General features: G+C 34.6%; 4 protein-coding genes across 8 annotated transcripts; 2 read left to right on the forward strand and 2 right to left on the reverse strand.

The window, feature by feature from the left end:
- Positions 4,558 to 6,877, forward strand: LOC109358268 (ACT domain-containing protein ACR6). Its single transcript, XM_019602407.1, has 7 exons — positions 4,558 to 4,664; positions 4,748 to 4,793; positions 4,884 to 4,998; positions 5,076 to 5,143; positions 5,236 to 5,832; positions 6,008 to 6,112; positions 6,189 to 6,877. The coding sequence occupies exons 1-7, from the start codon at positions 4,618 to 4,620 to the stop codon at positions 6,528 to 6,530; spliced, it is 1,320 nt and encodes a 439-aa protein (XP_019457952.1). The 5' UTR covers positions 4,558 to 4,617; the 3' UTR covers positions 6,531 to 6,877.
- Positions 7,527 to 10,265, forward strand: LOC109358269 (pentatricopeptide repeat-containing protein At5g14080). Its single transcript, XM_019602408.1, has 2 exons — positions 7,527 to 9,217; positions 9,826 to 10,265. The coding sequence occupies exons 1-2, from the start codon at positions 7,561 to 7,563 to the stop codon at positions 10,122 to 10,124; spliced, it is 1,956 nt and encodes a 651-aa protein (XP_019457953.1). The 5' UTR covers positions 7,527 to 7,560; the 3' UTR covers positions 10,125 to 10,265.
- Positions 14,642 to 22,282, reverse strand: LOC109358270. 5 transcript variants are annotated; one of them, XM_019602413.1, is made up of 12 exons: positions 22,104 to 22,282; positions 21,700 to 21,765; positions 21,483 to 21,574; positions 19,835 to 20,659; positions 19,614 to 19,713; positions 19,382 to 19,531; positions 18,496 to 19,275; positions 18,348 to 18,356; positions 16,140 to 18,272; positions 15,986 to 16,058; positions 15,640 to 15,782; positions 14,642 to 15,373 (listed from the first exon to the last, which is right to left on the reverse strand). In XM_019602413.1, exons 1-12 carry the CDS (start codon positions 22,189 to 22,191, stop codon positions 15,042 to 15,044), a joined length of 4,791 nt encoding a protein of 1,596 aa, XP_019457958.1. In that variant the 5' UTR covers positions 22,192 to 22,282; the 3' UTR covers positions 14,642 to 15,041. The 5 variants fall into 5 exon arrangements, with proteins under 5 accessions (XP_019457958.1, XP_019457957.1, XP_019457954.1 ...); XM_019602412.1 differs by having other exon boundaries at positions 18,490 to 19,275; XM_019602409.1 differs by having other exon boundaries at positions 16,140 to 18,356; positions 18,490 to 19,275.
- On the reverse strand, positions 23,133 to 25,537 carry LOC109357618 (60S ribosomal protein L7a-1-like). Its single transcript, XM_019601588.1, has 7 exons — positions 25,425 to 25,537; positions 25,280 to 25,330; positions 24,994 to 25,198; positions 23,930 to 24,099; positions 23,707 to 23,835; positions 23,537 to 23,629; positions 23,133 to 23,441 (listed from the first exon to the last, which is right to left on the reverse strand). Exons 1-7 carry the CDS (start codon positions 25,425 to 25,427, stop codon positions 23,310 to 23,312), a joined length of 783 nt encoding a protein of 260 aa, XP_019457133.1. The 5' UTR covers positions 25,428 to 25,537; the 3' UTR covers positions 23,133 to 23,309.

Consider the following 27,043-nt stretch of genomic DNA (forward strand, 5'->3'; position numbering starts at 1 on the left):
TTAGAAAAGAAGAGACGCCTAACAAAACGGCAACCGGAACAAATGTGAGAAAAAAATCCACAACGTTTTGTCCCTCCCTTATTATTTATTTAGTGAGTTATTATGTTCAGATTTTTTAATCAAATAACAAATGATAGTTTTGATCTTGTATGTAAGGTTGTATAGTAAGAGATAAGAAGATTTTGGAGGGAAAACTTTGCATGAGGTGTTGACATGTGTCCCTAGCTAATGTGACAATAGTAAACTTTGCATGAGGTGTTGACATGTGTCCCTAACTGATGTGACAAAAGTTTTTTTGTTATATAGTAAATAGAAGGGGTTATGAGTGCAATTAAGTTAAACTCAAGAGGTGTTGATGTAATTTAATCTTAATTAATTAATTATACATAAATTGATCATTTGTGAATTTGCATATAGAATTTGATATTAAAACCATTCTTTTTTTTTTTTCAGAAACACCTCCTTAGAATTATTAATATATTTTGTAATGAACCAAAAATAATGAAAATGAATTGACTCTAATTCTATATGCATATGGCTCCATAGTATACATATTTTATGGAACTCTTGTGTAAGATTGAACAAAGTTGTATTGTTTCTTCTCTATGACCATTGTCGTTAGTAAATATATTTGTTTGTATAATAAACGACAGTTCATAAGTATTCATAAACTTAAACTCAAAGTTAACTTCAATATACTTTTTTATCCCCAACACTTAAATTTAGAGGTGGAAAAATTATCCATAATCCACAATTTGTTCAAATCCAAAAACTTAAATTCATCTGCTAGTTTGGTTAGATGGTTGTATATGAGATTGAAGGTTGAGTGAAGCAATGTTATGGATTGGAGGTATGTTTGTAGGTGATGTTTCAATGTGATTGGGAGAGTTTTCTTGATTTCTAGTGGTCACTATGATGTAGGTAATCCAAAGACGACGCACATATTCTTTGGGTATGGAGGTTACTAGGTAGGAAAAGCGGAATCTGGTTAATGTGTTGTCTGAATGTCGCTTGAGTTGAGTTTAGGAGCGCTTGAGTGGGTACCTGAAAATATATTCTGACACTTAAGTTAATAAATGAGAGATATATGTGTATAAAGAATAGAATGCAAGAAATAGAGAGTTTTAGCTCTTAACTTCCTTACGGGACATGTCCCCTATTTATCGGGAGATTGACATAGAATATTCTCTGGTAGATGTTGTAGGCATAGCCAAAAATCTGTTCTATCATGCCAGTCCCAAACAAGCGGGGAATGCTTGAACCTGGATGGAACACATTGTGATCCAAATATATCCATTTGTCAGCCATACTTAATTTAGTTGTTGCTAAAGATGTAACTCTATAACCAAGAAATATTTAAACAAAACAATAGTGTTTGGATCACATTTTATTAATATTAATTTAATATTTATTGAAGATGACTAAAATATGGTAGACAACTCAAGATCAAATAAAAAGTCTTATTTTATATAAAAAAACCGATAATAATGTAAATATGTTGGAATTGTGAATTTTTATATGAAAATGTCATTACTAAAAGAATAAAACATTTGAGCTTATTTTATTATTCAAATATTAGTTATTTGGTATGACCAATTAGTTTTGAAAATGTTGAAGAGAGTAATAGAAGGATAAAGAACTTGTTTTTTGGTCCAAGGAAAGGTGGATTTCAGTTTTCTTCATTAAAATGTAAGAAATTATCATTTTCATACTTAACAACGTAGTATATCTCAAAACTTATATCCTCACCATTTCCTAGATGATGAGTGACACACAGTACAAAGGAAAGTAAAATCACACTAAATTGTAAAAAACCAATTTTTGTTCGTTACAAAATGTGTCAATAATTTTAAGGAAATATTGCTTAAATGCACAGAATAGAAAAGTGATTTCCTAATCAAATTATATACGCAAAATTTTAAATAATCAATTTATTCATACGAATATAATTAATTAACAGAAAATTACACTGACACCTCTTGACTTTTAAATTAAAATTACATTCATCACCATTTTTGATTAAAAAATTACACTCATTTCCCTAATATGAGTAGTCAATATAATATATGTATATAAATTAAAAGTGATGTATGTAGGTGCAAAAAAAAGATGAATGATTTGTGTAATTTCACTAAAATTTACGGGTGTAAGCATAATTTGTTCTTGGAATTACCTTCCCATTAAGAATAAGTCAGCAATCGTTGATATCATTATATTTTAACACCTACCAACAAAGTATTGGCCTAGTGTAAGGTCCTCTAGATCCTCATGATGACCAAATCGTCAATGGTTCGATTCTTGAGAGCAACACTTGTTAGCATATGCAGTCACGCATCCCGAAATGATTAGTTTCTTACCCAAAAAAGATGAGAGAATACCCTTAATAGTACCAAAAAATGTATTTTAACACCGCGTCAAAAGTATAAACTTTCTTATCTAAAGACATTTGCCATTGCAAAATCAAAGAAACAAAGTGATTATGTTAATTCATTTTTAAGAGGATTTGAAATGGAATAAAGAAAATGATTATCAATGAACACAAAAAATAATATGAAAATATTATAAAAGGGGACAAAGACAATGTTGATTAAGGGGTGAAGTGGGGTAATATTTATTCAACTACAAAAATAATGTTTAAACACTAATATCATTCTTATTTATGAGCATTTCATCCTCTAGTTTCTTGCTTATTCAGTTACAAAAAATAATGTTTCAATCACTAATGTCATTCTTATTTATCTACATTTTATCCGTTGACTTTTTTTCTAGTGGTATGTATATAAAATGTCATGATTGCCTTATATTCGCTATAGAAGGAAAATAGATGAAAAATTTCGCAATTATCTGAATGTCTTTTGGCCATGTTTTGCATTTATGACTTGATTTGTCAACTTCAAAGGACAAACTTGAGAAGGAAAATATTAAGACCTTTTAAATGGATAATTGAGTGAATGAAAAAAATAATTTTTTTAAAGTCATTTACTAGTCAACTATACCATACTATAGACTTAAATTTTAGTAATGAGTTTGAACTCAATGGTTAAAAAGACAATATTAACATCTTTTGGCTATGACATGAAAAAATGAGTTTCTTAAGTTATCCCGTAGTTAATTATAATGATAATTAACTTTGTATAAATCTATATAAGGTAACTTATAAGAGTTTCACAATTATAGCATACCCTGACTAGTTTTATTTAAAATTATTTTTTTAACGAAAATGATTTATTTTTATCAAAATGATGGTATGAGGGATAAAACACACAATTAGTATATTTTTATACTTCTAAAATATGGTATGCTATCAAGTGATACATTTTTTTGCTTTAACAAACTATATAAATAAAAGTTGTTATTGTTTTCTTTATTGATTTTTCAATATTAATGTTAGTATAAAATATATGTTTATCTAACTTCACCATATATGGTTTAATCAATAAACCAATGGTTGAATCACTACATCAATACTTTGGCCAATTTAATAACCGATAAGTTGTTAACATTACCCTTAAATATGTGCTTCATGTAGCAAGAAACACACTTCTCTTCTTCTCTTGTTATCTTAGAACCATATATTTGGTGTGAAAGTATTTAATTGTAAGTCTTGAATTTGGAAATTCCATTCTTCAAGTGTTGTTAGCAAATATTCAATTAGATATTTTTTTTATGAATTGTTTGATTTTTCGACTGTATATTTAAAAGACTAACGATCCTTCAACACAAAATGCAACACAAATATGGGATGGGATGTGTGGTGAGCAAAGACTAAAGATGTTTCAGTAATATTAGTAATAGTATTGACAAAATTTGGGAAGATTATAATCTTCTAAATATCATCCAAAATAAGTTGCGTGTGAAACACCACGTTTATTGTTTTTGTATCACACTCTTGTATCCATCATTTTCGTTCATCACTCGATTAAGATAAGGTAAATATAAACATAATAATAATAATATAATATAGTGTTTGTATTTACACATATATATATATATATGTGAATGTGGATAACACTTGAAGTGATCTTTAACGTCAATTTCTCTCTCAGCCCTATATATATGATTTGGATATCACAAAAGATTCATATCCAAGAGAAGAAAGAAAATTAAATGGGAAGTACACGTGTATAAAACCTCAGCTACATCACTATCTAATTTTGCCACCACCATCTCATCTACATATTTTAACATTCAACCCACCACTATCATCACCTATTGCCTCATTGTTACATAATTATAAAACATTTTATTTATTATTTATTTTGTCATATTTATTCTATGCTTGACATTAGTTCCTTTAATACAAGTCATAATTTGAAAATATTTTGAAGTTTTCTTCTTTCAAATTCTATTTTGTGATGAGTATTAAATATTTGACATGCCACGTCAGAAGGAATCGAATCTAAAGGAAACGATTCGTTTCGATCTTTTCATGTTCACACTTGACACAAAACAGTGTAGTGAGAGAGAGTTAAAGCAGATTCAAAGTGACCTTACTTTTATTCCTCTTCAGTCTTCACTATCTAATATCTATATATGTTTCCTTTGTTGTTGGAAGAGGTTCTAGTTTGATTTAGTTTAATTTAGTTTTTGTATATATTACATAAATAAATATAAAATATGGATGATGAGTATGCTAAGCTTATAAGAAGGATGAATCCACCGAGGTTACGAAATGACTGCATACATCTACTCTCTTCGAATATGTAATTATTATGTGTTTTTTTGTAACTAGTTTGTTGGTATGCAGGGTTGTGATCGACAATAATGCATGTGAAGATGCTACTGTTATTCAGGTGAAGTTTCTTCGATTTCGGCTGCGTCCATCTATCCTCCTCTCCTCTCCTCTCCTCTCGTCTGTTTTTAAGATTGAAATATGTTTACAGGTAGACAGTGTTAACAAACATGGGATTCTCCTGGATGTTGTGCAAGTTCTATCAGATATGAATCTTGTAATAACAAAGGCATATATCTCCTCTGATGGCTTCTGGTTCATGGATGGTAACTTCCTTTCGCTAACTAATACAATTATTAACTATTCTCATTTCTAATCCTCATCTTAATTTTATCATTTTCAGTGTTTTATGTCATTGATCGTAATGGGGACAAGATCAGAGATACCCAAATCATTGATTATATTCAGAGGGTAGGAATTCATATTCATATTCATATTCATATTCATGCTTCATTGATTATATGCAGTATCTTGATTCTTGTCTTCTTTTCTTAATTTTGTAGAGACTTGAAAACAATCCAGGGTTTGCACCCTCTATGAGAGAATCTGTCGGGGTTGTACCTTCTGAAGAGCACACCTCGATTGAACTAACTGGTATTGACAGGCCTGGTTTACTGTCCGAAGTCTGTGCTGTTCTCACCGATCTTCACTGTAATGTGGTGAATGCTGAGATATGGACACATAATAATAGAGCTGCAGCTGTAGTTCATGTCACAGACGACTCCACCGGCTGCGCTATCAACAATCCATCCCGCATCTCTACAATAAGGGATTTGCTTTGTAATGTTCTTAGGGGCAGCAGTGATCTAAAGACAGCAAGGATGACACTATCACCACCCGGAGTTACAAATTGGGATAGAAGATTACATCAGATTATGTTTGCTGACAGGGACTATGAAAAAAGGGTTCAAAGAGCTGGGGATACAACTATGGTCCCTCATGTATCTGTCATAGACTGTATTCAGAAAGATTACACTGTCGTTACCATGAGAGCAAAAGATAGGCCAAAATTATTGTTCGATATTGTTTGCACTTTAACAGATATGGAGTATGTAGTATATCATGGTGTTGTCCAGACAATAAGGACCGAGGCTTATCAGGTTAACAAACTTTTTCCATTTTCCTATTATCAAATAATTCTTCACCTTTTTGATAAGCCAAATGATGATACATGAAATCTATATTTAACTTGATTGATCTGATCTAATAAGGTCATCTAACTTGCTTTTTCTGCATAATTTTTTTCTCTAATGGTGCATTCCTCCCCTTATCTAGGAGTTTTATATTCGGCATGTTGATGGATTTCCCATAAGCTCAGAGGCTGAGCGAGAACGTCTTATACAGTGTCTTGAAGCAGCCATTGAAAGGCGAGCATCTGAGGTATGGTAACAACAAAGCTGGAAGCTCTACACTTCACTACTTGTGTTAAATTGTATTCTAAGATGTTTGTATGCAGGGGATGGAGTTGGAGTTGAGCACGAAAGATCGCGTCGGACTACTCTCAGATATCACAAGGATATTCCGAGAGAACAGTTTATGTATCAAAAGAGCAGAAATATCAACAGAAAATGGAAAGGCAAAAGACACTTTTTATGTCACAGATGTGACAGGTAACCCAGTTGATCCCAAGATTATTGATTCAATTCGCAGGCAGATCGGCGTGGCGGCACTGCAGGTGAAGCATAACTCAAATCTTTCACAGAAGGCTTCTGGATCGACAACAATTGGGTTTCTCTTTGGAAACCTCTTCAAAGCTGGATCTTTTCAGAATTTTAAGTTGAACAGATCTTATTCCTAAGTCATCCATTGCTTAGTCTCAGCATTTTCTTCATGTTTCAAGTCAAGTGAAAATGTATAGAAGTAGATGACAGTTTCCTCTCCTAAACAGATGGGCTTGGGATTGATACTGTACAGGAGAAAAGCTTAAACACTTGTATGGTCTGTGTAAATAGTTGTGCATAGTAGCATGTTACTTGGGTTGTATATATAGAGTAAACTAGTCTTTGTAGATAATCAAGTCAAGTAGAGTAAGATACTTATAGGTGGTACAATTTGGAATAGATGTGAATATGGGTTTGTACATGGAGTAAAGAGTACTTTTAGATGATGAAATAAAATGGAAAAAGTGTAATGATTTGTATATAATTGCTGGAAAAGCTTTATAATCTAAGTACCATGTGAAATGAGCAAGGTGTATGTCTTTGACTTAATTTACAGTGAGTGAGTGTATCATCATCTTTCCCACTTGATAATTAAAGGTGAATACATTATCACCTGCTCATTTTACATATAAGATTTCATTTTTATCGCGTGTGTTGGTATTCCTCTTACAATAAGATGAGTGCAAAGCAGCACTTTTATGTATAATGTGCTCACACGAGGCTTTGAAAAGTTATTGAGTTAGAAACACTTTATCTTCCACCCCTTAATCAACTAAGTTGTATATGAGAATGAATAGCAATATTTGTGTGTACAACTTTTGGGAAATCCAAGTGAGTTTGAAGGGGAAGAGTAACCCCATCTAACAAAACAACATAGTCCAACACCATTCAAACATATTATCGGATTAGAACACCATTCAAACCAAGAAATGTTTCGTCTTTGAGACTATTTTTGATCCGTAACGAAGACTTAGCGGTATATTCATAAAAATCCCTTAAACAGAAGAAAATGTAAGTTAAATGTAATATAGGAACCTCATATGTGTTAATGATGACTGATGATTAAAGTGAAATCCTATATTGAACTGTTTTTAAACATTAAAAACTTAATCACTTGTTCCCATAAATAAACTCTAAAATAAGCTAAGAACATAGAAGAAAGAATTGATGAAAGGTGTAGCAGTATCAGGAGATTTAGCACAGAGAATAAGCCATGCTCTAATCTCAGCTTCAAACCCAACACGTTCATGGACTTCAACACTTGAACACACACTCCACAACCTCAATTCTCGTCATTTCTTAACCCCATCACTTGTTGCCACTGTTATAGACCCTTACCTTCTCACCCATCATTCTCTCGCCCTTGGTTTCTTCAACTGGGCCTCTCAGCAACCCAACTTCACTCACACTCCAACCACCTTTCACTCAATTCTCAAATCCCTCTCCAACCCACGCTATCATTCCATCAATGCCATTGATTCCATTCTCAAACAAGCCAAAGCTCATAACTTTGCTCTCCACCCTTCACTTTTAAGCTCCGTTATTGGTTCCTATATTGCTGTGGGTAATACCCAGAAAGCTTTTCTTGTTTATAATGGTTTTGGAGATAGTAGGAGTGAGATTGGGAGCCATACTTGTAACTCCCTCTTGTCTGCTCTTGCTTCTGATGGATATTTAGATAGTGCGTGTAAGGTGTTTGATGAAATGCTTGTTAGGGGTGTGGCTTTGAGTACTCTTGGTTTTGGGGTTTTTATATGGAGGCTTTGTAGGGAGGGTGATTTGGAGAGAGTTTTAGGTGTGTTGGATGCGGTTAGGGAATGTGGTTCTGGGATTAATGGGTCTGTTGTGGCAGTTTTGATTGTCCATGGGTTGTGTCGTGCTTCTAAGGTGTCCGAGGCTTTGTGGATGTTGGGGGAGCTGAGGAATAGGGGTTGGAAACCTGATTTTGTGGCTTACCGGGTTGTTGCGGTGGTGTTTCAGGAGATGCGGAATGTGGCTGATGAGGTTAAGGTTTTGAAGATGAAGAGAAAGTTAGGGGTTGCACCGAGAAGCGGTGATTATAGGGAGTTGATACTTGGGTTGGTTTCGGAGAGGCGGATTAATGAAGCAAAAGAACTTGGGGAGATAATAGTTGAAGGTAAATTTCCTGTTGAGGATGATGTTCTCAACGCACTGATAGCATCAGTGTCAAGCATTGATCCTGCTGCAGCAATTATGTTTTTCAATTTCATGGTTCAAAAAGAGAGGTACCCAAGTTTTTCGACCATTAGCAGTATGTGTAGGAATCTGTGTAGGCATGGCAGGGTTGATGCATTATTGGAGGTGTTCCATGTTTTAGATTCTCATGACTACTTCAAAGATGTGGAGGGTTACAATGTGATGGTTTCATTCTTATGCAAGGCCGGGAGAGTGAAAGATGGCTATGCTGTTCTCCAGGAAATGAGGAAGAAAGGGTTCAGCCCTAATGTTGAGTCTTATAACTATGTGATGGAAGCATGTTGTAAGGAGGATTTATTGCGTCCGGCAAAGAAGCTTTGGGATGAGATGTTTTCATGTAGTTGTTGTGGGAACTTGAAAACATACAACATTCTAATAAGAAAGTTTTCTGAAGTCGGACAAACTGAAAAAGCTCAGGTGCTGTTTCATCACATGTTGGACAAAGGGGTGGCTCCTGATATTACAAGCTACACTTCTCTTCTGGAAGGGCTTTGCCAAGAAGATAAGGTTGAAGCAGCATTTAAGCTCTATAGCAGGTCCATCGAACAGGACATAAACCTTGCGAGAGACATATCGAGCTCGTTTGTATTATCACTCTGCAGGAAAGGTAATATTCACATGCAAAAATATCTAAAACTTGGTTTATCCCTTGTAAAATATGGTCGTTTTGTTTGTAGTCTAGAAAATAAAATAAAAAAATTGTTTTGAATCCCTACAACCTAGTTTATTTTGATATTTCTTGTTAGCTGAATTCCTAAGTGATAATGTGACACCATACATATAATGATTCAGGTTAGCACTTAACAAATTTCAAGTAACTGGCACAAATAAAAATCAAAATAAACTAAATTGCATTGACTGAACAATAAAAATCAGTGACTCAAACAAAGTGAGCATTCAACTAAGAGCGGCTAATGCATGATACTCCTACTTACTGGGGCATGCATATGAGGAGGCTAAATGTATGTAGTCTTATCCCTGTAAGCGAATATGTTGTTTCCTGGATCTGAAATCATGACCTCCAGGTAGGCAAACAACCGTACAGTTACGTCGAGACTGCCCTCTAAATGAGCATATAACTAAAAATGTCTTTAAGTCTTGTAACTTTAACATGTCTGCTATGAAGGTTTTGTACAGAATCAAATGATTGGCTTGTGAACTTGCTGCTTCATGCAACTATTTAAAATATTGTTATAATGTATGTTTTCCATGCAGGGCATTATTTGGATGCTTCCAAGTTACTTTGTGATCTCAATCTTCATATAGGACATGCAGAATGCCATGTCATTCTGTTGAAATATTTGGCAGATGCAAAAGAGATTCCAATTGCCATTCAGCACTTGAAGTGTGTTAAGGAAAAGTCATATTTGATGTTACAAGATATATATAATGGACTTTTAGCTTCTCTTTCTTCTGCTACATGCCAAGAACCAATGTTACACTTTCTTCAAAGAATACAACATGTGTTTGATTTCACATATAAGGGTACTCTGGAGGGTATGTGCCACTCATGATTATTCTGTGAGTGCCCTTTTGGGTATTTGTGAGGCATTGTAACTAACAAAACAGCTCTTCTATAGAAAGTATACAAGTTTTGTGAATTGAATTTAAACTTAGAATCAATTTATTTAAATACATTCATTTTATTTAATAAAAGAATAATCAAATTTTGTTTTCTAATCACTACTCTTGTCTTTTGTAAGACATTTTTATTTTTTAGTTTTTGTCTTTTTTATGACACATTTTTCGAAGTTTTATATTAATTATTTGACTTTGTTGGCAAAATATCTTACATAATTGACTTGAAAAATCAAATTATTAATTAGTTGAGTGAAAAAAATAAAACGGCTGAGTCTCATCAATAAAATATAATTTTGGAAATCCATATTTAATGTAATTGTTGATTTTTTGGATTAAGCTATCCAAAAGTTTCGTGAAATCAACAAGAGTAATATTCCTATTAGACATATGGTTTATGATAACTTCCTTTTAAGGAGAAATAATAAAGAATGAACTATGATTTATTAAGACCTCAATGATTTATCAAGAGCATTATGATGTTGTTGAATTTACGTAACCAATCTTATATAGTGAGATAAAAGTTTGATTGTTGTAATAAGTAAAGACACATTCCAACAATCGTGTATGATGTTCAATAAACATTCAGTCGTGATACTCTTTTGACATGTATTGGACACCTCATATAAAGTTTCCAAATTTTGAATTGTTCTAAAACCTTTTTGACACCCCAAACTAGTATTAACACCTTTTTAACACGTAAAATTATTTATAAAAAATGTACAACAACATTGAAAATGTGAAAACTTGATGCAGATTAAAAATTATAAATGAGAGATTATACTACTTTGAAGAAAACCATCATATACATGAGGACTTAGTTGACTAGTATTACACCAACTAAAATAGTTTGTAGTTGATTTTGCAGCTAAATTTGAAGATGAATAACCAACTGAAGAAACAGTTGACTTTGTAGATGAAGAAGCTATAGCAGTTGAAAATGTAAATGAAGAACTTGTTGAACAAGGAAGTTGTAACAAAAAACTCTGAAGAAGAGGAAATCAACCAAGAAGAAGAAGGCAACTGCAAACAAAAAAGATAGAACCCCCAAGAAAAATCTACAAAACCAACTAAAAATGACACAACACCAATGAAGAATGTAGTAGATGAAGGACATGATGATGATGCATATTTTGAGGAACATGGATATGCATCAAATAGTGAATATATGCATACTCCAGTTTCTACTACTGATGATGATGGAAATGCATTCAATGCATACCCTATTTTCAACGAATACAATGTTTTTAGACACGTGAATCTTTAGATTGGAATGGAATTTGTCAATCACATATTGTTTAAGAATGCATTGAAGGACTTCAACATCTTTTTAGGCAAAGCAATCAAATGGAAGAAGAATGATCTAAATAGGGCAAGGGCAATGTGTACAAATGCGGATTATGCTTGGCTAGCCCACTGCTCATGGGACACTAAATTGAATACTTACCAACTGAAAACATTTAATCCTAAACATATATATTGTACGACATTCCAGAACAAGTCAGCAAGCAGGGATTGAGTTGCCAAAAATTTGGAGTCAAGATTGGTGAAGTACAAAAGACAAACAATAGATCAAATGTTATAATATAAGTGATCCCAACTCCTGATTCACCCCTCTATTTAACAAATTGTTTATATGTCTGAATGCATGGAAAGAAGGATTCAAGAATGAGTTTAGACTAATGATTTGCCTAGATGGTTATTTTTTGAAAGAATGTTATGGAGGAAAACTCATATATGTTGTTGGACAGGATGCTAACAATCAATTTTATGTTGTTGCTTATGTTGTGGTGGAGTTGGAAACCATAGACAATTGAAAATTATTTTTATCACTGCTTGAACAAGCTTTGGGTTCATAGGGCATGTATGACTGGAAATTTTTCATATCAACAGAATGGATTGGAGTTTACCATTACTAAGGCTATGTCATATGCACATCATAGAAACTGTGTGTTGAACATTTAAAAAACTTCATAAAATATTTGAAGAACAAAGATATAATGGCAGTATGAAAAAGTTGAAGGATACGCATTTAATAGCATGGATCTATCTCAACAATCTTGAGCCTAGCTCATAGGTAAAAGCATATTACAACCATTGGCCAAAAGTGGAAAATATCACTAAATTTTTTGAATATCGGGATACTCTAATTTAACCATGGTGGAGGAGTTAAGGTGCTATATTATGATGAGAATGGGACAACACAAAGTATCAATGAGGAATTGGAAGGGGGAGTTGTTGCATGTTCAACAGAAAAGGCTGGAGAAAATAAATATTGACAATTTTAGGTGGACAGCTACATGGATTGGAAATATGGATAGCCAGACATATTTAGTCCGGAAGATTATGTTAAGAGAAATAAACATGCAATTGTAGCAATTACATTGAACAATGAGAGTCCTGAAGATTATGCTAAAACATGCAATTGCAACAATTGCATTCAACAATGAGAGTCCCAAAGACTATGTGCATCACTAGCTAACATTAGATGCTTTCAACGTGACTTACTCATATGCCATAAACCCAATAAACAGTTAGGATTTCTGGGCTAGTCAAAATAAGTGTCCAAGGCTAGATCTACCAAAGTATAAGAGGCCAATTGGCAGACCAAAGATGTAGAGGAAGAGAGATGTCAACTCAGAAGTTGCACCTACTTCTTCACAAAATATGCAAAGGTCATGGAAGCCAACATGTCCAAAATGCAATCAGCAAGGGCATTATGCCAAAACTTGTAAAGGTCCGTGAACAAGGAAGAAGCTTAAGAAGAGTGAACTAGGGTTAGCATAGATGTAGGGTGACTTACTTCAGACTCACGTAATTTAAAAAACCCCTTATATGTCAAAATTATTTTGCAGCACTGATTTAATAAATGACACTTTACATGCATGTTGTTTGTAGGAAAATCATGTTGGTTCATCTAGAATAGAAATTGTCACATAACCCAAAACTGTTAGATACCATGTTTTGTTGATAAACATCAAAATTGGGACTTAATTAGGACATCATATAATGTTTAAGGACTAAAATGGGTTGTTATATTTCTTTCATTTTGTTGCCATACCAAAAGAACCACCTACCAATCCAGAACCAACTATCAAACGAGAAGCAGCTGGAATCCCAGAACAAGATCCAACTACAGTCCCATAAAGACAACCTTCAAGGTTCAGATCACCAAGAAATACAAGAAGTGATCCCTCTAATTTGATGTCTTTTAGTTTGATGAACTCTTTTTGTTTTCATTGAACCATTGTAATTCTTCAATGATCCTTCATAATTCATTAGTTATTTTATTTAACTCTTTTATTTTGGGGAACTCATAATGAATAAAAATTGGTCTATATATGTTATGTTGTCAACTCTTGTTTAACTCATTTGTTATTAATCCAAGCACATCATAAATATATTATATCTCAAACACAATGTATATACATTATGCCAAACACAGCTGAAATACCAACGTGAATTGGTCAACTAGCATGACTTCATTTCATTCATAATCAATATTCAATACATACACATCACTTAAACAACACCATCTTCAAACACTATCTAATTCAAAATAGAAATACATATAAAAATAATTGCAAATACAACATGAAACACAACAGCTACAAGCACAAATATTCTGGACCATTTGACATGTTCTTTTATCATAATTTGAATTTCTTTGACATTAGTTTGCATCTCATCTATGTGTGTTGCATTGTCTATCACATGTTCTTCCTTCATTGGTTAAATTACTTCCCAATCTTCTACCCATATAAAAATTTAAAACTATTTATTCCCCTCCTACAAAACAATGAAAATGTTACAAAAGGGAAGGGACAAAAGGAGAAAACCTAGAAATATAGAAAAATGGTAACGATGAAATATAGACAGCCAAAGAACAATCTCATTGGGTTCTTCAAAGTTTTTAATGTGTATACAATAGTAACCCTATTACAGTGGTAGAGGTAGATTGGAGGAAGAAACCTTCTACACTGAGACCTATTAGTCACATTAGAGTTGCAATGTGTGCTCAGATCAAGCTATAATGGCTTAAATAGGGAGAGAAAATATAACATCACAAGATAATTCTTATATTTGGTAACGAAGATATTTGATAATGTACACAAGTTTGGATGCACTAATGACCCATTTATGAGTGAAAATCTCTAAAATTGATAATGTACAAAAGTTTCATAGAAGCTATAATATAATTATAAAACTAGATGAGAAGTTTTGTCCCAAAAAAGTATACAGTTACATGAGCCACTACTTATAACTTAAAATACACTTTGAACAAATCACGAGTATTGAAAACAGATGTTCTCCCTTTATACAACCAAGTTCCTTTATCCACAGAACTCAAGTCCTAAATAAACATTGGATATATGAAACATGACTTACATCACCATCATTACAATTCTACTCAAACTGAAAATAAAACTATTAGCCCTAAAAAATCGAAAGAAATTAGGAACGAGGGAGATTATTATATTAATTTTTTCTATGCGACCCAAAAAAATGGAACCATCCATCATATAACAAACAGTGCATAACTTCCTCGTTATATACACTCATCAGTAGCTGTACACACTAGCCAATGCCAAAAGGGCTTTCACATTAAAATATCTATTAAACCTATGGTAAAAAATATGTATTGACATTAGTGCTATGTTCTATAGGATTATATACCATCAGTGGCTCTCACTCGTCAGTGTATTGACATTGCCCTCATAAGCAGACAAGCTTCAGGATTTGAACCCACAACTTCCTCCATCTCACAAGGCAAACAACTTTCACACCAAATAAATATTAGAAAAAAAATAGAATTGCAAAATTTGCATAAGTAATCTACAAGCAATTATGTATCAATCTTCAGATCGTTGAATCTCACCCATCATGATCCTGTTGCTGGAAACCTTGAAACCAAGAAGAGAAGGATCTATCTGTTTTCCTTTCTTCCCTTTCTTTTTGCCACTACGCCCCACTTGCCCACCATCATATGATTCATTCCCAGCTCCACTGGCTGCATGAGCATCCACTTCGGGAAGAACAGGCTTTTTAAGCATGTCCATAAATGATGTCTCTGATACAGCACCTTCGCTGAAGGAATTAGTTCTAAATTGAACATCTTTTTTCCCATAAGCTTGAGCATCAGCTACACTACTGATTGATGAATTTCCAGGAGGTTCTCGTCTCCCTGTCATAGATCTCATGTTTAACTGGCTGCTTAATATAAAAAAGGTTGACCCAGTGCATGTGCACGAGACTCCCACCTAGTGGGGCTTGGAGATGGTAGACGTATGCAGCCTTACCTCCGCAAATAGAGAGATTGCTCTCAATTTTTGGATCCAACTTCTTATAGTCACTAAGAGGCAACATTACTGTTGTGCCGATGATCACCTTCTAACTGATTGCTAATATGTCAAATGAAAAAATTAAAGCAGACAGTAAAAGATAACATACCTTCACTGGATGCAAGATTCATTAGATTGTTCTGCTTAACATGGGTTGATGGTTGGTCTGACTGAACATCAGGAGAAGATAAGACCCGAGATACATGAGAGCGCTTATGCAAAGCGTTATCAAACCCTTTCGAAGGAGGCATCCTGTCAATAAAAGAAATCAAACTTCAACGAATATTCGTTTTTGTAACGACCATTAGTTTACTTATTACAATTTATCCATTTTTGAATAATGTACAAAGACTGATATATGAACAATTAAAAGATTTCCTAGAATGATCCGACTAATCAAATATTATAAAGCAAGTTATTTTCAATCAAAAAGCAAATTATGTAAAAAATATTACCTGTCAATGGAAACCTCATCCACACGTGAAGTATTCAAACCCACCTCACGGCCAAATGAGCCCCCATCACCACCTGCAGTCTCATTCATTATACTCAGCCATTATATACAGGCACAATGTTATCAAAGGATAGCAGTTATGTAGGGTATATTACCTGCACTGCTTTGTGAGATGTGTCTACTATGGGTAACACTACCAGGCCTTTCCATTGAATTCATGGTGCCTTCCACTTGTCCTGACAAGTCTGACATCCCAGGAACTGACTTGGTTACTGTGCCCATGAATTCATGCCTGTGCCCCTTACTTATCTCCAGCTCAAGTAACTCTTTTTCCATAGCTGATTTACCGGTCAAGGGAGGAATCCTATAACTGGGATATAAAGTATCCTTATTAGAAGATAACAGTGATTGGCCTTCCATTAATGATCCAGATCTAGACCGAAGAGGTATCCTTTCAGCATTTCCTAGATTGTTGTATTGTTCATTAATATGCATGCTGGCTAAATGGTCATGCATTAGGGCACTGGAATTACCACTTTGAGTCCTTTGCAAAAATGGACCATTTGTACGGACTTGATCTGGTGGAAGCTCAAAAGGATGGACTAACGAGCTAGCCTCAGAAACTTGCCACGATCTGTCATGACTCCTTGACGAAAGAGGATGCCACTTATCAACGGCGGATGGTAATGTAGATTGAAGATCCAGTTTTTGATGTAGGTCCATAAAACCTTGTGCTGAACTCTCTTCATGAGATCCAGCCGATGCAGACATGCTTGGATCTGCCGATGCATCCCCCAACACTCTTCTCTGCCTCACAGCTTCAAGTTGTTGTAGTTGCACCCTTGGGTCAATCCAGCTATTTTCCAGATGCCCATTGTTCCCAGGGAGGGAACTCTTAAATGCATCTAGGTGTTGACCAAAGATATCACCAGATTGTGTGTGGTGAGATGACAAAGAACCCAGTTGATCAGTTGGGTGTACATAGCGATGATGTTCTTGTAACTGCCTTCCTTGGAAAGAAACAGGTGCAGATCTATCAAACAGCATAGAATTAGACTCATAGAAGCCTCTTTGGTTCTGCTCAGGAAGATTCCTTCCAAGATAATTTAATTGCTCTTCTGGTGGCACAACCCTCTGCTGCTGTTTGTGGATATCTGAAACATTAAATCCAGCTGTGTGACCCAGTTGATGATGATTTGGGGGATTTCTTACCAACTTTCCTGCTTCATTAACTGACCAAGACCTACCAAAATGCCTTTCCCCATCCAATCCTAACTGTTGTCTAAGAGCCATAGACATCTTCTGTGCCTGAAGCTGATCTTGCTGAAAATGAAGCTGTTGTTCAGAAGGCAAGATACTCCCTTGCCTTGCTTTCAACAAGATGTCTGACAAATCAGGTTGCCTTCCTTGGATGGCATTAAGGCCCATATTAGCTTGGATAATCTGCTCCATTGATGGATCAATGTGCCTTAAGGAATGTGAATTCTTCTGTAAGTCATGCAGATATCTCCTATGCTGTACCTGGTCAAACATGTCCCTGGAAATATCATGTTTTGACTGCCCAAAATTGGGATCAGAGATATGCTGATTCATCAACTGTTCAAAAAGCAATTGCTGAACTTGGGACTGTTGCTGGGGCTGTAGTTTCATTTGTTGAAGTAATTGTTGATGATGCATACCTTTCTGTTGTTGAAGCTCAAGCTGGCGTTGTTGGACCTGAAGTTCCAGAAGACGTTCATAATAAGACCTCGAATTGTGGATCATTTGCTGGACATTGGAGTTATTGCTCTGAGAAACAGAGAAACCTGCAAATCTCTCTAAATCTGACCCAACAAGATGCGAGGGGATATGATTAGATGACATGCCACTCTGCTGCTGAAGCTGATCCTTCTGCAGCTTCTGCAGCATGAGATGCTCAGCCATGTCATGATTATTAAAATTTGGTCCCAAATGGGACTGGAACTGATCTTCTAATGAACCTACATGCACATTAGGATTTAAATGCCTATTTATCCCATATTCATCAGGCCATGTCTCCCTGAAAGAAGGCTGATTATCCATGCCACCAAGAGAGCCTTGATAATGAAAAGGAGCATCTCTATCAACTAATGGATCTAGAAAATGACCCTGGTCGCCCAATCTCAAAGAACTATTGGAAGATTGTGCAGGCCTTAAATGAGAGGCATCTCTGAGCTCAGACATCAACAAACCAAAGGGATGCAACTTATCATCTTCACTATTATGAGTATCACTCCCAGCAACTTCATTTGCAACAGTTATTCCAGTAAGACGGGAATACGAAGCATTGGCATCCACAGGTCTCATCAAAGGGTTATCATTGTTGCTTCCAGCCAATTTAGATAACACAGTGTCTACAAAGAAAAGTTTACATATAAATAGAAATTACAAATGAATCCATATATAACAAGCATGGCCACAGAAATATAGATAAGCAAAGGAATAGCAGATAAATGACAATGGCGGAATGAGAAAGCAATAACTTACCCTCATCTTGGGCAATAATATTATTGAAGTACTGATCATCAGAGAACTTGGTTTCAAAGTGATGGCTTTGATTAGGCATCTGGGACTGACTACCAACACTTGAGGTAGCATCAGGTCTGGAGGAAGACCAAGGTTGATCATCACTAGCTGCAGACCTATTGTAGTCAAAACTATGTACATCTCCTTTTAGGTTCCTTCCAATGGCATCTGATGGTTCTGATTGAGTAGTCAGGTTACTTTCAGAACCTAATCTTGATTTGACTTTCAGGTGAGGCATGATTTCACCAAGTTCTTGAAATGACGAACCTTCAGGGGCATCTGACAAGCGAAGAGGTAAGTCAATCCCAAAAAAGCCTTGTTCAAACCACAAAATGATGTCAATCCCAAGGAAGGGTCCCTGAATTATGCCTTGAGGATCCAGATAACACAAACTCAACTCCTCAGGAGTGGTAACACTTTCAAATAGATATGTCTTCTCATTAATTTTCAAGTCTTGTTGATTAATGCTTGGTGCATGCTGCAGTGATGAAAAATCAAGGAAAGAGCAAGAATCATCAGGTAGGTTACTACTGATTTCTGAAGCAGCAATTGACTGAATGCTATCCTGATTAGCATGTCCCTGAAAAGCAGGAATTGGTCCCTGATAGGAATCAAAAGTTTCTGATTCCACAACTTTGTTTCTGTGAATCATTACATCCTCAGTGTTACTGCCAGAGCTCGCATCCCTCCCATGAGCATCAATTGTCGGCACATGTTTCTGCTTGCCTTCTTGAAAAGTTGCAATTTCTGAAAACAAGGGTAATTTGTATACAACCATTACAGGTAAGGAAAATTGTAGATTTTACTTTCAATTGATTAGAGAAATGGCAAATAAAAAATAATGTTTTCTCACCCTCAACTACATTTTGCAATGAACCGCCAGCAGTTGATGCAGAACCAATAAAAATTTTATCAGAATCATTTGAGGTATCAACTCCTGAAATAACCTTTCTACCATTGCCATTTGAAGGTTGTTTAGCTTCACCTACAGTAGCACCAATACCTGAAATAAGCAAGAGGAGCCATATAACAAAAAGCTTGAGTACTTCACAAAAAGTAATGAAAATAAATGCAAACTTTGTCACCTGAAATATCTTCATTTGACCCAGCATTCTTTCCTCTAAAGGAATGGCCTAAGCCTTCACTGCTAGTAATGTTTCCCTTACAGATATCTTCAAGGATAGCCTGAAACAAAATAGAAAACCAAATAAATATCAACACTCCGGAGTCTGTGGCCCTTCAAAAAAAACGTCACAGCAAGAAGGCATAACAAAAAAAGTTTCTTCATTCTGTATATTCTGCATACCTCTTCCTCAGCAGCAGGAGCAACAAATGCTAATGGCTCTATGGAACCATGTTGAGTTACTGGTGATGTATGCTCCATCCCAGAAGGCATGCTTTCAAAAGTTGGATCCACCTTTTGCTTACGATATATGTCAAGAAGCTTACCCCTAGGATAGTAATATGAACCAACACCAAGGCTAGACTTCCCCAATATAGCTTTGTTCTTATCCACAAACGCAGATCCAACACTAGAGCCCAGGGGAGGCCTTCCAATTTGTAGGTTTCCATTGATATTTGCCCTTCCTCTTCCAGGAGAAAATCCCACATTGGGGCCTTCTGCACGTCCTTTCTCCTGCCCGAATCCAGGTGCAGCACGGTATGTGGCCACACCAGCTGCTTGAGCTTCCAACCTGTGCCGTGGCCTCCATTTATCACGAGAGTCAGGGTCACGGTCAGAACCTGCACGGTTGCTAACACTAGAAGATTGTTTTTCTGTGTGACCATCTTCCTTCTCAATATCATTCTTTTTCTCACTTCGAGAATCCTTCTCTTTATCGTCAGGACCCCATCTTGATGACCACTTATTCTCCCTCCGAGAATCATGGCCAGAACCACGGCTCTCATGCCAGCGATCAGAAGGCAAAGATCTATTCTCCGAGGTTGAAGTAATATCCGTACGGCGATCATCTTTTCGGCGATCCCTTCGCCCAAGCAAGCTTGTGTCTCTTTCCTCTTCACGCCAGCGACGGTTAATGTCAACATCTGGAGCATTCTTTCTCCAATCTTTCTTGTCCTGAGACCCCTCAAGACGCCAATTATCTTTCAGTAAAGGATCGGTAGAGTTCAGCTGAGACAAGAACCAAGTAAATTGATATCCTAATATTTTCCCATGATGGGGCAAATACTACGACAAATAAAGAGATAAGGAAATAAACATATTGAGAAAAGTGACATCATCAATGTTTACAATATGAAGAACCACTCAAAAACACTTTAAAGTGCCTTGCATTCATCCAAGTGAAACAAATTTATCCATCTTCGTCTTCTAACCATTACTTTATTTAAGAAATTTCACTCTTCACCAAATAAAATGCATAACAGTTCTTACCATGCTAATTGATCATCTAAATCATTATCAAAAGTTTAACTACAATTCCATCAATTCGAGAAACTGCCTTGCCAAAAAATGGAAATCATTTGTGAATTGTGATTCTGGTAAAATCTTTATTCTTTAGTTTAAAAGGAATCAACTAAAACCCGTTAGGGTGCAGATGCATAATCACTGCTTTAAGCTTTGTAACAATATTACACTGGCAGATTGCTAACAAAAATCAGTAATTATTAAACTGCATACAGAACTCAAACAGGAAAATATTATGCACGACGAGAATTAGGTTTCATATGCCAAGAGCTATCGTACTCTTAATGCACACATTTGTGTCAAACTACCACCCATAGTTCTAAATTCATGCTAAGTAGCACCTTGATAAGTGCAGCACTTTATAATCAAAAGCACCGAACAAGCTTGAAAGCAAAAGAATGTCATGTTACACTCCAGTCTCCAAAACGATAAATGATAGACACAGAACGACATATAGATTTCACAAAAAAAACAAAAATAAAAAACAACTTCCAATTAAACAAGTCGAATGAAAACAAGTATTCAATACCCCAGCTGGGTTGGTAGGTGTCTTTGCATCAACAGGTTTGGAGTAAAGCCACTGTGGGGATAAGGGTATGCTGCTGTCAGACAACAATTGATCTGAAAGAAGAAGAAGAAAACAGCATTTATGAACCAACAGTCACCCCATACACATATCTGCATAAATGAACAAAGAAAACTAAGTGTTCGATTAAACTTCAATTTTACAAAGATTAACAACATACCTTTCGAATCATCAAGTAGCCCCACCATTATCCCTTTCACTCCACCATGTCCGCCCAACGCTTCATCTACTAAATAAATCAAAGAACGCAATTGAATCCGCTTACTAATAAATTAAAAATTGAAAGTACCGAAATTAACTTAACAGTTAACACCACTGTCCTTCCATCGAAAACATAAATCACACTAAAGCATTCAAAAAAGTAGCATAGATCATTCTTCAATCTAAAGTGAAGTCAACCAAAAAATTAGCAATGATTGACACAAGGAACGAATCGCGAATTGAGATTGAATGGATCCAGAGAAAGAAAGGAAGCAATGATTGGAAAATAAAACAATGAAGACGCTGTTATTGATTAACCAACAGACAAAAAATAGTAAAATATAGAAAATTGGGAAATAGTACCTTTGAGATTGGAGTGAGAATCGAAGGATTTGGAAGAGAATAGAGAGTCAGGGAAATTGAGATTATTGTTTCCGTTACCGTCGCCCATGGTTGAAAATTGGAGTTGAAATTGAGAGAGAGAGAGAGAGAGAGAGAGAGAGAGAGAGAAAACGGAACGGAATTGAAAGATTGAGAGAAGAAAGAGAATGGTCACTGAAGAAGGGATTCAAGCCCCAACCACAACACTCATATATAATTATATATTATTACTTTTTTTATTATTATTACTACGAGATTGGATTAGATCAAATGACACTATCTCGTTATTTCATCCTAACGTTGATGATTCCATTATTATGAACTAGTTTGTCGATAGGAATATCTTTCATAATATAAAATAAGAGATCAAATGATACTTGATCATCAAAACATCAAAATTTGATTCTTGAATAATATTTATTTGGGAAAAAAATAACAATTACGAGTAAAAAAAAACAATTCACAAAAAAACATAAATCAAGTATGGATTAAATTAACATATAGCAAAACTATTTACCAAAAAGTATTAAATTCATGATGAATTAATGGGTTGAGGGGAAGGGGATTGAGTGATTTAAAGTATTAAAATACATAAGAGTATTGGTTATAGATGTAAAAGGTTAATAGTAGATTGAAGAGAAAATGAGAACATAGAATCCCAAGATTAAATGGGTGGATATTGAAGGGAGAACAACATAAGAGCTTTAATCAGAAGGTGTTGGAAGAACTGTTTTGAAGGTATAAGGAAGCGCTAATGATATGATCAAAGAAATTAGGAAGATAAGAAATGAGATACTAGACAAATCTAGAGTGTCTTGACTCTTGACAATATTCAATCTCCTAATTAACGACCCCAATCTTTTAACTTCATTGCCTGATCTAGAAGGCACATTTGAACGAAATGAGAGTCTTCTAAATAAGTGCTTGAAAAAAATTAAACCACAAAAGTTGAAGTATCATTCACAAACTGCATGAAGAAAATAACAATAATAAAAATCTAACTGCAAAATCTTAATGGTAAACAGATGCAAGGTTACTTAATGAACTGAAATGTTATCAAAATTGGACATTGTGTATCTCTACCAGAATTAAGGAAAACCTCATATTTAACTTTATATAAGGCCTCCATAAAAACAATTAGCATCAATATGAAAATTCTGGAAAGAACCATATGGCAAAAAAAGAGTTCTAGTTCAATCTTTGTGCTGCTTCCTTGGCAATGAGCCTTTCCTTGGCCTTGGTTTTGGCTTGGGACTTTGAACCCATAATCCCACCACCCCACTTCTTTCTGTATTCATCATACTTGTCATTGAAGTTAGCCTGGGACGAAAACAGAAAACAATAGATTCAGTTAATTTTGTTGAATAAAATTTTACACTCAAAATTATACTAACAATAATTGAAACTGTACATACCTTAATAGCCTCTAAGACTCTACTGAATTCTAACTTATCTTCATTCTTGACAGTTGTCAAACACAAAACTGATGCAGTTTTCTTATGGACAACCTGCCAAAAGGGCACATCAGTTGAAGAAATCGTAGATTATAAATTCATCGGTGAAAATTTTAAAAGATAGTAATTACCGTTCCCAAGCGTGCTTTGCCCTTTACAATGCAGTATGGAATCTCCATCTTCCGGCACAATGCTGGAAGCCATACTACGAGCTCAATTGGGTCCACATCATGAGCAATCACAACAAGCTGTGCTTTGTTCTGTCATAAAAACAGAAGGTATGTTAATCAAATATCACTTAACATGGACGTGAGAGGGTATTCATTGTCATGCATCAACATTAAGAAACAATACCTGCTCAATAAGGTAGGTTACATGATTGAGACCATATTTCACAACAATAGGCTTCTTTCCTTCAACTGGTTTTCCATCAGACTCTGCTTGAGCCCTTTTCAAAAGACGCTCTTTCTTTTCAGCTTTATCCTCAGGCCTGTACTTGAGGAGAATCTTGAATAGGTTGGTTGCTGTATAGTAAGATTCGACAACAATTAGCACAAATTTGAAGCAACAACAAATACATATTATGATCATTGAATAGAAGTTCCTGCATATACTACAAAAAGCTACAAAATAAATATTGCACATCATGAACCTACAAATCCTCACTGCAAATAGTACTGCCCATAATTATGTAAGGTCCAAAAAAGTTAAATTAAAAGCAGTGATTTGTGGAGCTTCATCCCATAAAAGGTATGGTATCAACCAGTGTTCTAAATCTTGAGCAGGCACGCCAGCCCAACAAATTCAATGATTAACTAGCCTGTTGGCTGGTTCTCAAGAGAGCTAGTATTTTAAGAACTGTAGAATGTTCCAGAAAACCAGCAGCAATTACTACAGACTGTGGAATTTTAAGAACTAGTATTTTAATTATATGTAGAGAAAATATGTAAGAAAAACATTGTTAGAGTTTTTTACATTGTAACTACATCATCCACCATTCATATTCAATGAACATTAACTAATAAGTAATAAAAAGAAATGATGAGTCATGTAGTACACAATACATAGATATTACACTCTTATATGTGTATAGGGGGTCCTTTTATGCAGAAGTTAGCAGCACACACCTTTTTTATAACAAAAAACAGCTTCTTTCTAAGTAGCCTAAATTGTAGACGTGGGTAATGTTTTAATTTAATGTGCATAGATATTACACTCTTATATGTATATAGGGGCTCCTTTTATGCAGAAATTAGCAACCTGCACCTTTTTATGACAAAAAGGCTTCTTTCTAAGTAGACTAAATTGTAGATGTGAGTAACTATATTTTTCCCACTTTTACTGAGAGACTAACTAAATGAGAACATATAAATTAAATCAAAAAATATTGTAAAAACTGGGTCTTTATGAGAACATACCAAGGTTTTTATCAAGTGTCTTAGTAAACTGATTCAATGCAGGTGGAACCTTCAACCTTTGCTTAAGAATTCTTTTCTTCCTTTGAATTTGAACAGTCTTAGGCCATTTAACAAATCGAGTCAAATCCCTCTTAGGAGGTAATGCCCCTCCAATCCCAAATTGCTTAGGACGCTTCTCAAATAAAGGGTTCGCCACCTTATTATCCTAAAATCAAAACAATTTAATATATATATATATAATCATTCAAATACAACAGAAAAATGAAGAATTTTATGAGATATAAACCTGTTTCTTCTTGGAAGCTACAACGGGAGCTTTAACACCTCGTTTTGGAGCCTATAAACAAAATGATTCAAAAGAAATAACATTGATTCAGATATAATGATAATTGATTGCTGAAAGAGGGAGAGAAGGGTTTTACTTTACTCACCATTGTTGTGTGTTGTTGCTGCTGTTGTTGTTTGTTGCTTCTAGTGGTTATGGTTGTAAAATGGAAAACCCTAATAATTGAACTAAGCTTACATATATTATAGACTGAGAAATCAAAAGGGTTTGGTTGGGTCATATTCAGACCCATTCTAGGCCCAATACAAAAGATTTTGGACCCAAAAATGTAACTGCAAATTTTCAAAACATCAAAATAAGTAAGTGATAATACGGTGTTGGTTTAGTGGTGCAAGGTCTCATTGGATCTTTAAGTTCAAGAGTTCAATTCTTATGAGCACTTGTTGGAGGTGCAACTACAAACCCAAAAGGTGAAATAATACCCTTAGTAATACTAAAAAAAGATTACCTAAGTCAAATTCAACGAAATAAGATATGAGATTTAGTCCATCTTAATATGTATTAGATGTGTTTTTTGGAAATAAACTCAATGAGCTTGACCTTATTATTAGAAATAAAGCTAGACTTATAATAAAATGCTATAACAAAGTTATTAGAATGTTTTTAACATTTTTATCTTCTATGAACTTAAGCTTGTTCAAATAGATGAGAAGACTGTGTTTTTAAATGGTTCAATCAGGAAATATGTTAATAAGTCTCTAATAGTAAAGACCACTTATAATAGAAATAAGATGGATTTTTAGAAACAAATTTTATTTCACCTTATTATTACAAATAAGACTAGACTTGTAGTTAGGGCTGACAATGAATTGAACCAACTCGGTATTCGCTCGAAACTCGATTCGTTATTTAACTCGATAAACTTGGTTCATGAACCAAACAAGTTGAACTTGAGCTAAAAATTGAGCTCGTTAAATAAATGAGCCGAACTTGAGTTGAATATAGTTCGACTCGTTAGGTTCATGAGCTGACTCGATATATTTATATATATATAAATGTGTATATATATATATATATATATAAATGTATATATATATATATATAAATTAATTTTTATGTTTATTATGACCTAAATATTATTTTTTATATTTATTGTTATTATATGTATAAATAAGATTATGATTATATATATAAAACCTTTGTAGTATTTTTTTAAATTTAATTAGTTATTTAAGTTGTCTAAATGAACCATTCAAAATGAACCGAACAATTCGTGAACTTTAACTGAGCCGAACTCGAGCTAAAAAAATAACTCGTATCGAACTCGAGTCGAGTTTCGAGCTGAACCAATCCTTATCGAGCTGAACTCTGGTTCGACTCGTTTCGGCTCATTTCCAGTCCTACTTGTAGCCTATAATTAAGAAGAATGAATAGAGTATGGTGAAATTTATATTAGAATGTCTTTAGCATTCCCATCTTCCATGACTTTAAGTTTATTCAAATGGATGTAAAAAAATGAATTTTAAACAGGTTTAATCAAGGAGATATGTTGATAAGTTTCCCACCTATAAAAATTTTGAATTTTCAAACTTAAAAATGCTTTATATGGTTTGAAACAATACCAATAAGATGTTGGACTAGTTGTAAGACCCCACTAAATCCTTAGAAATACCAAAATATTAAGGGTTCAATTCTTGAGAGGGATACTTGTTAGGAGAGATAGTCATGCATCCCGAAAGGAATAGTTCCTTAGCAAAAAAGAGG

This window comes from Lupinus angustifolius, chromosome LG10 (assembly GCF_001865875.1).
Source record: "Lupinus angustifolius cultivar Tanjil chromosome LG10, LupAngTanjil_v1.0, whole genome shotgun sequence".
Classification (NCBI taxonomy): Eukaryota; Viridiplantae; Streptophyta; class Magnoliopsida; order Fabales; family Fabaceae; genus Lupinus; species Lupinus angustifolius.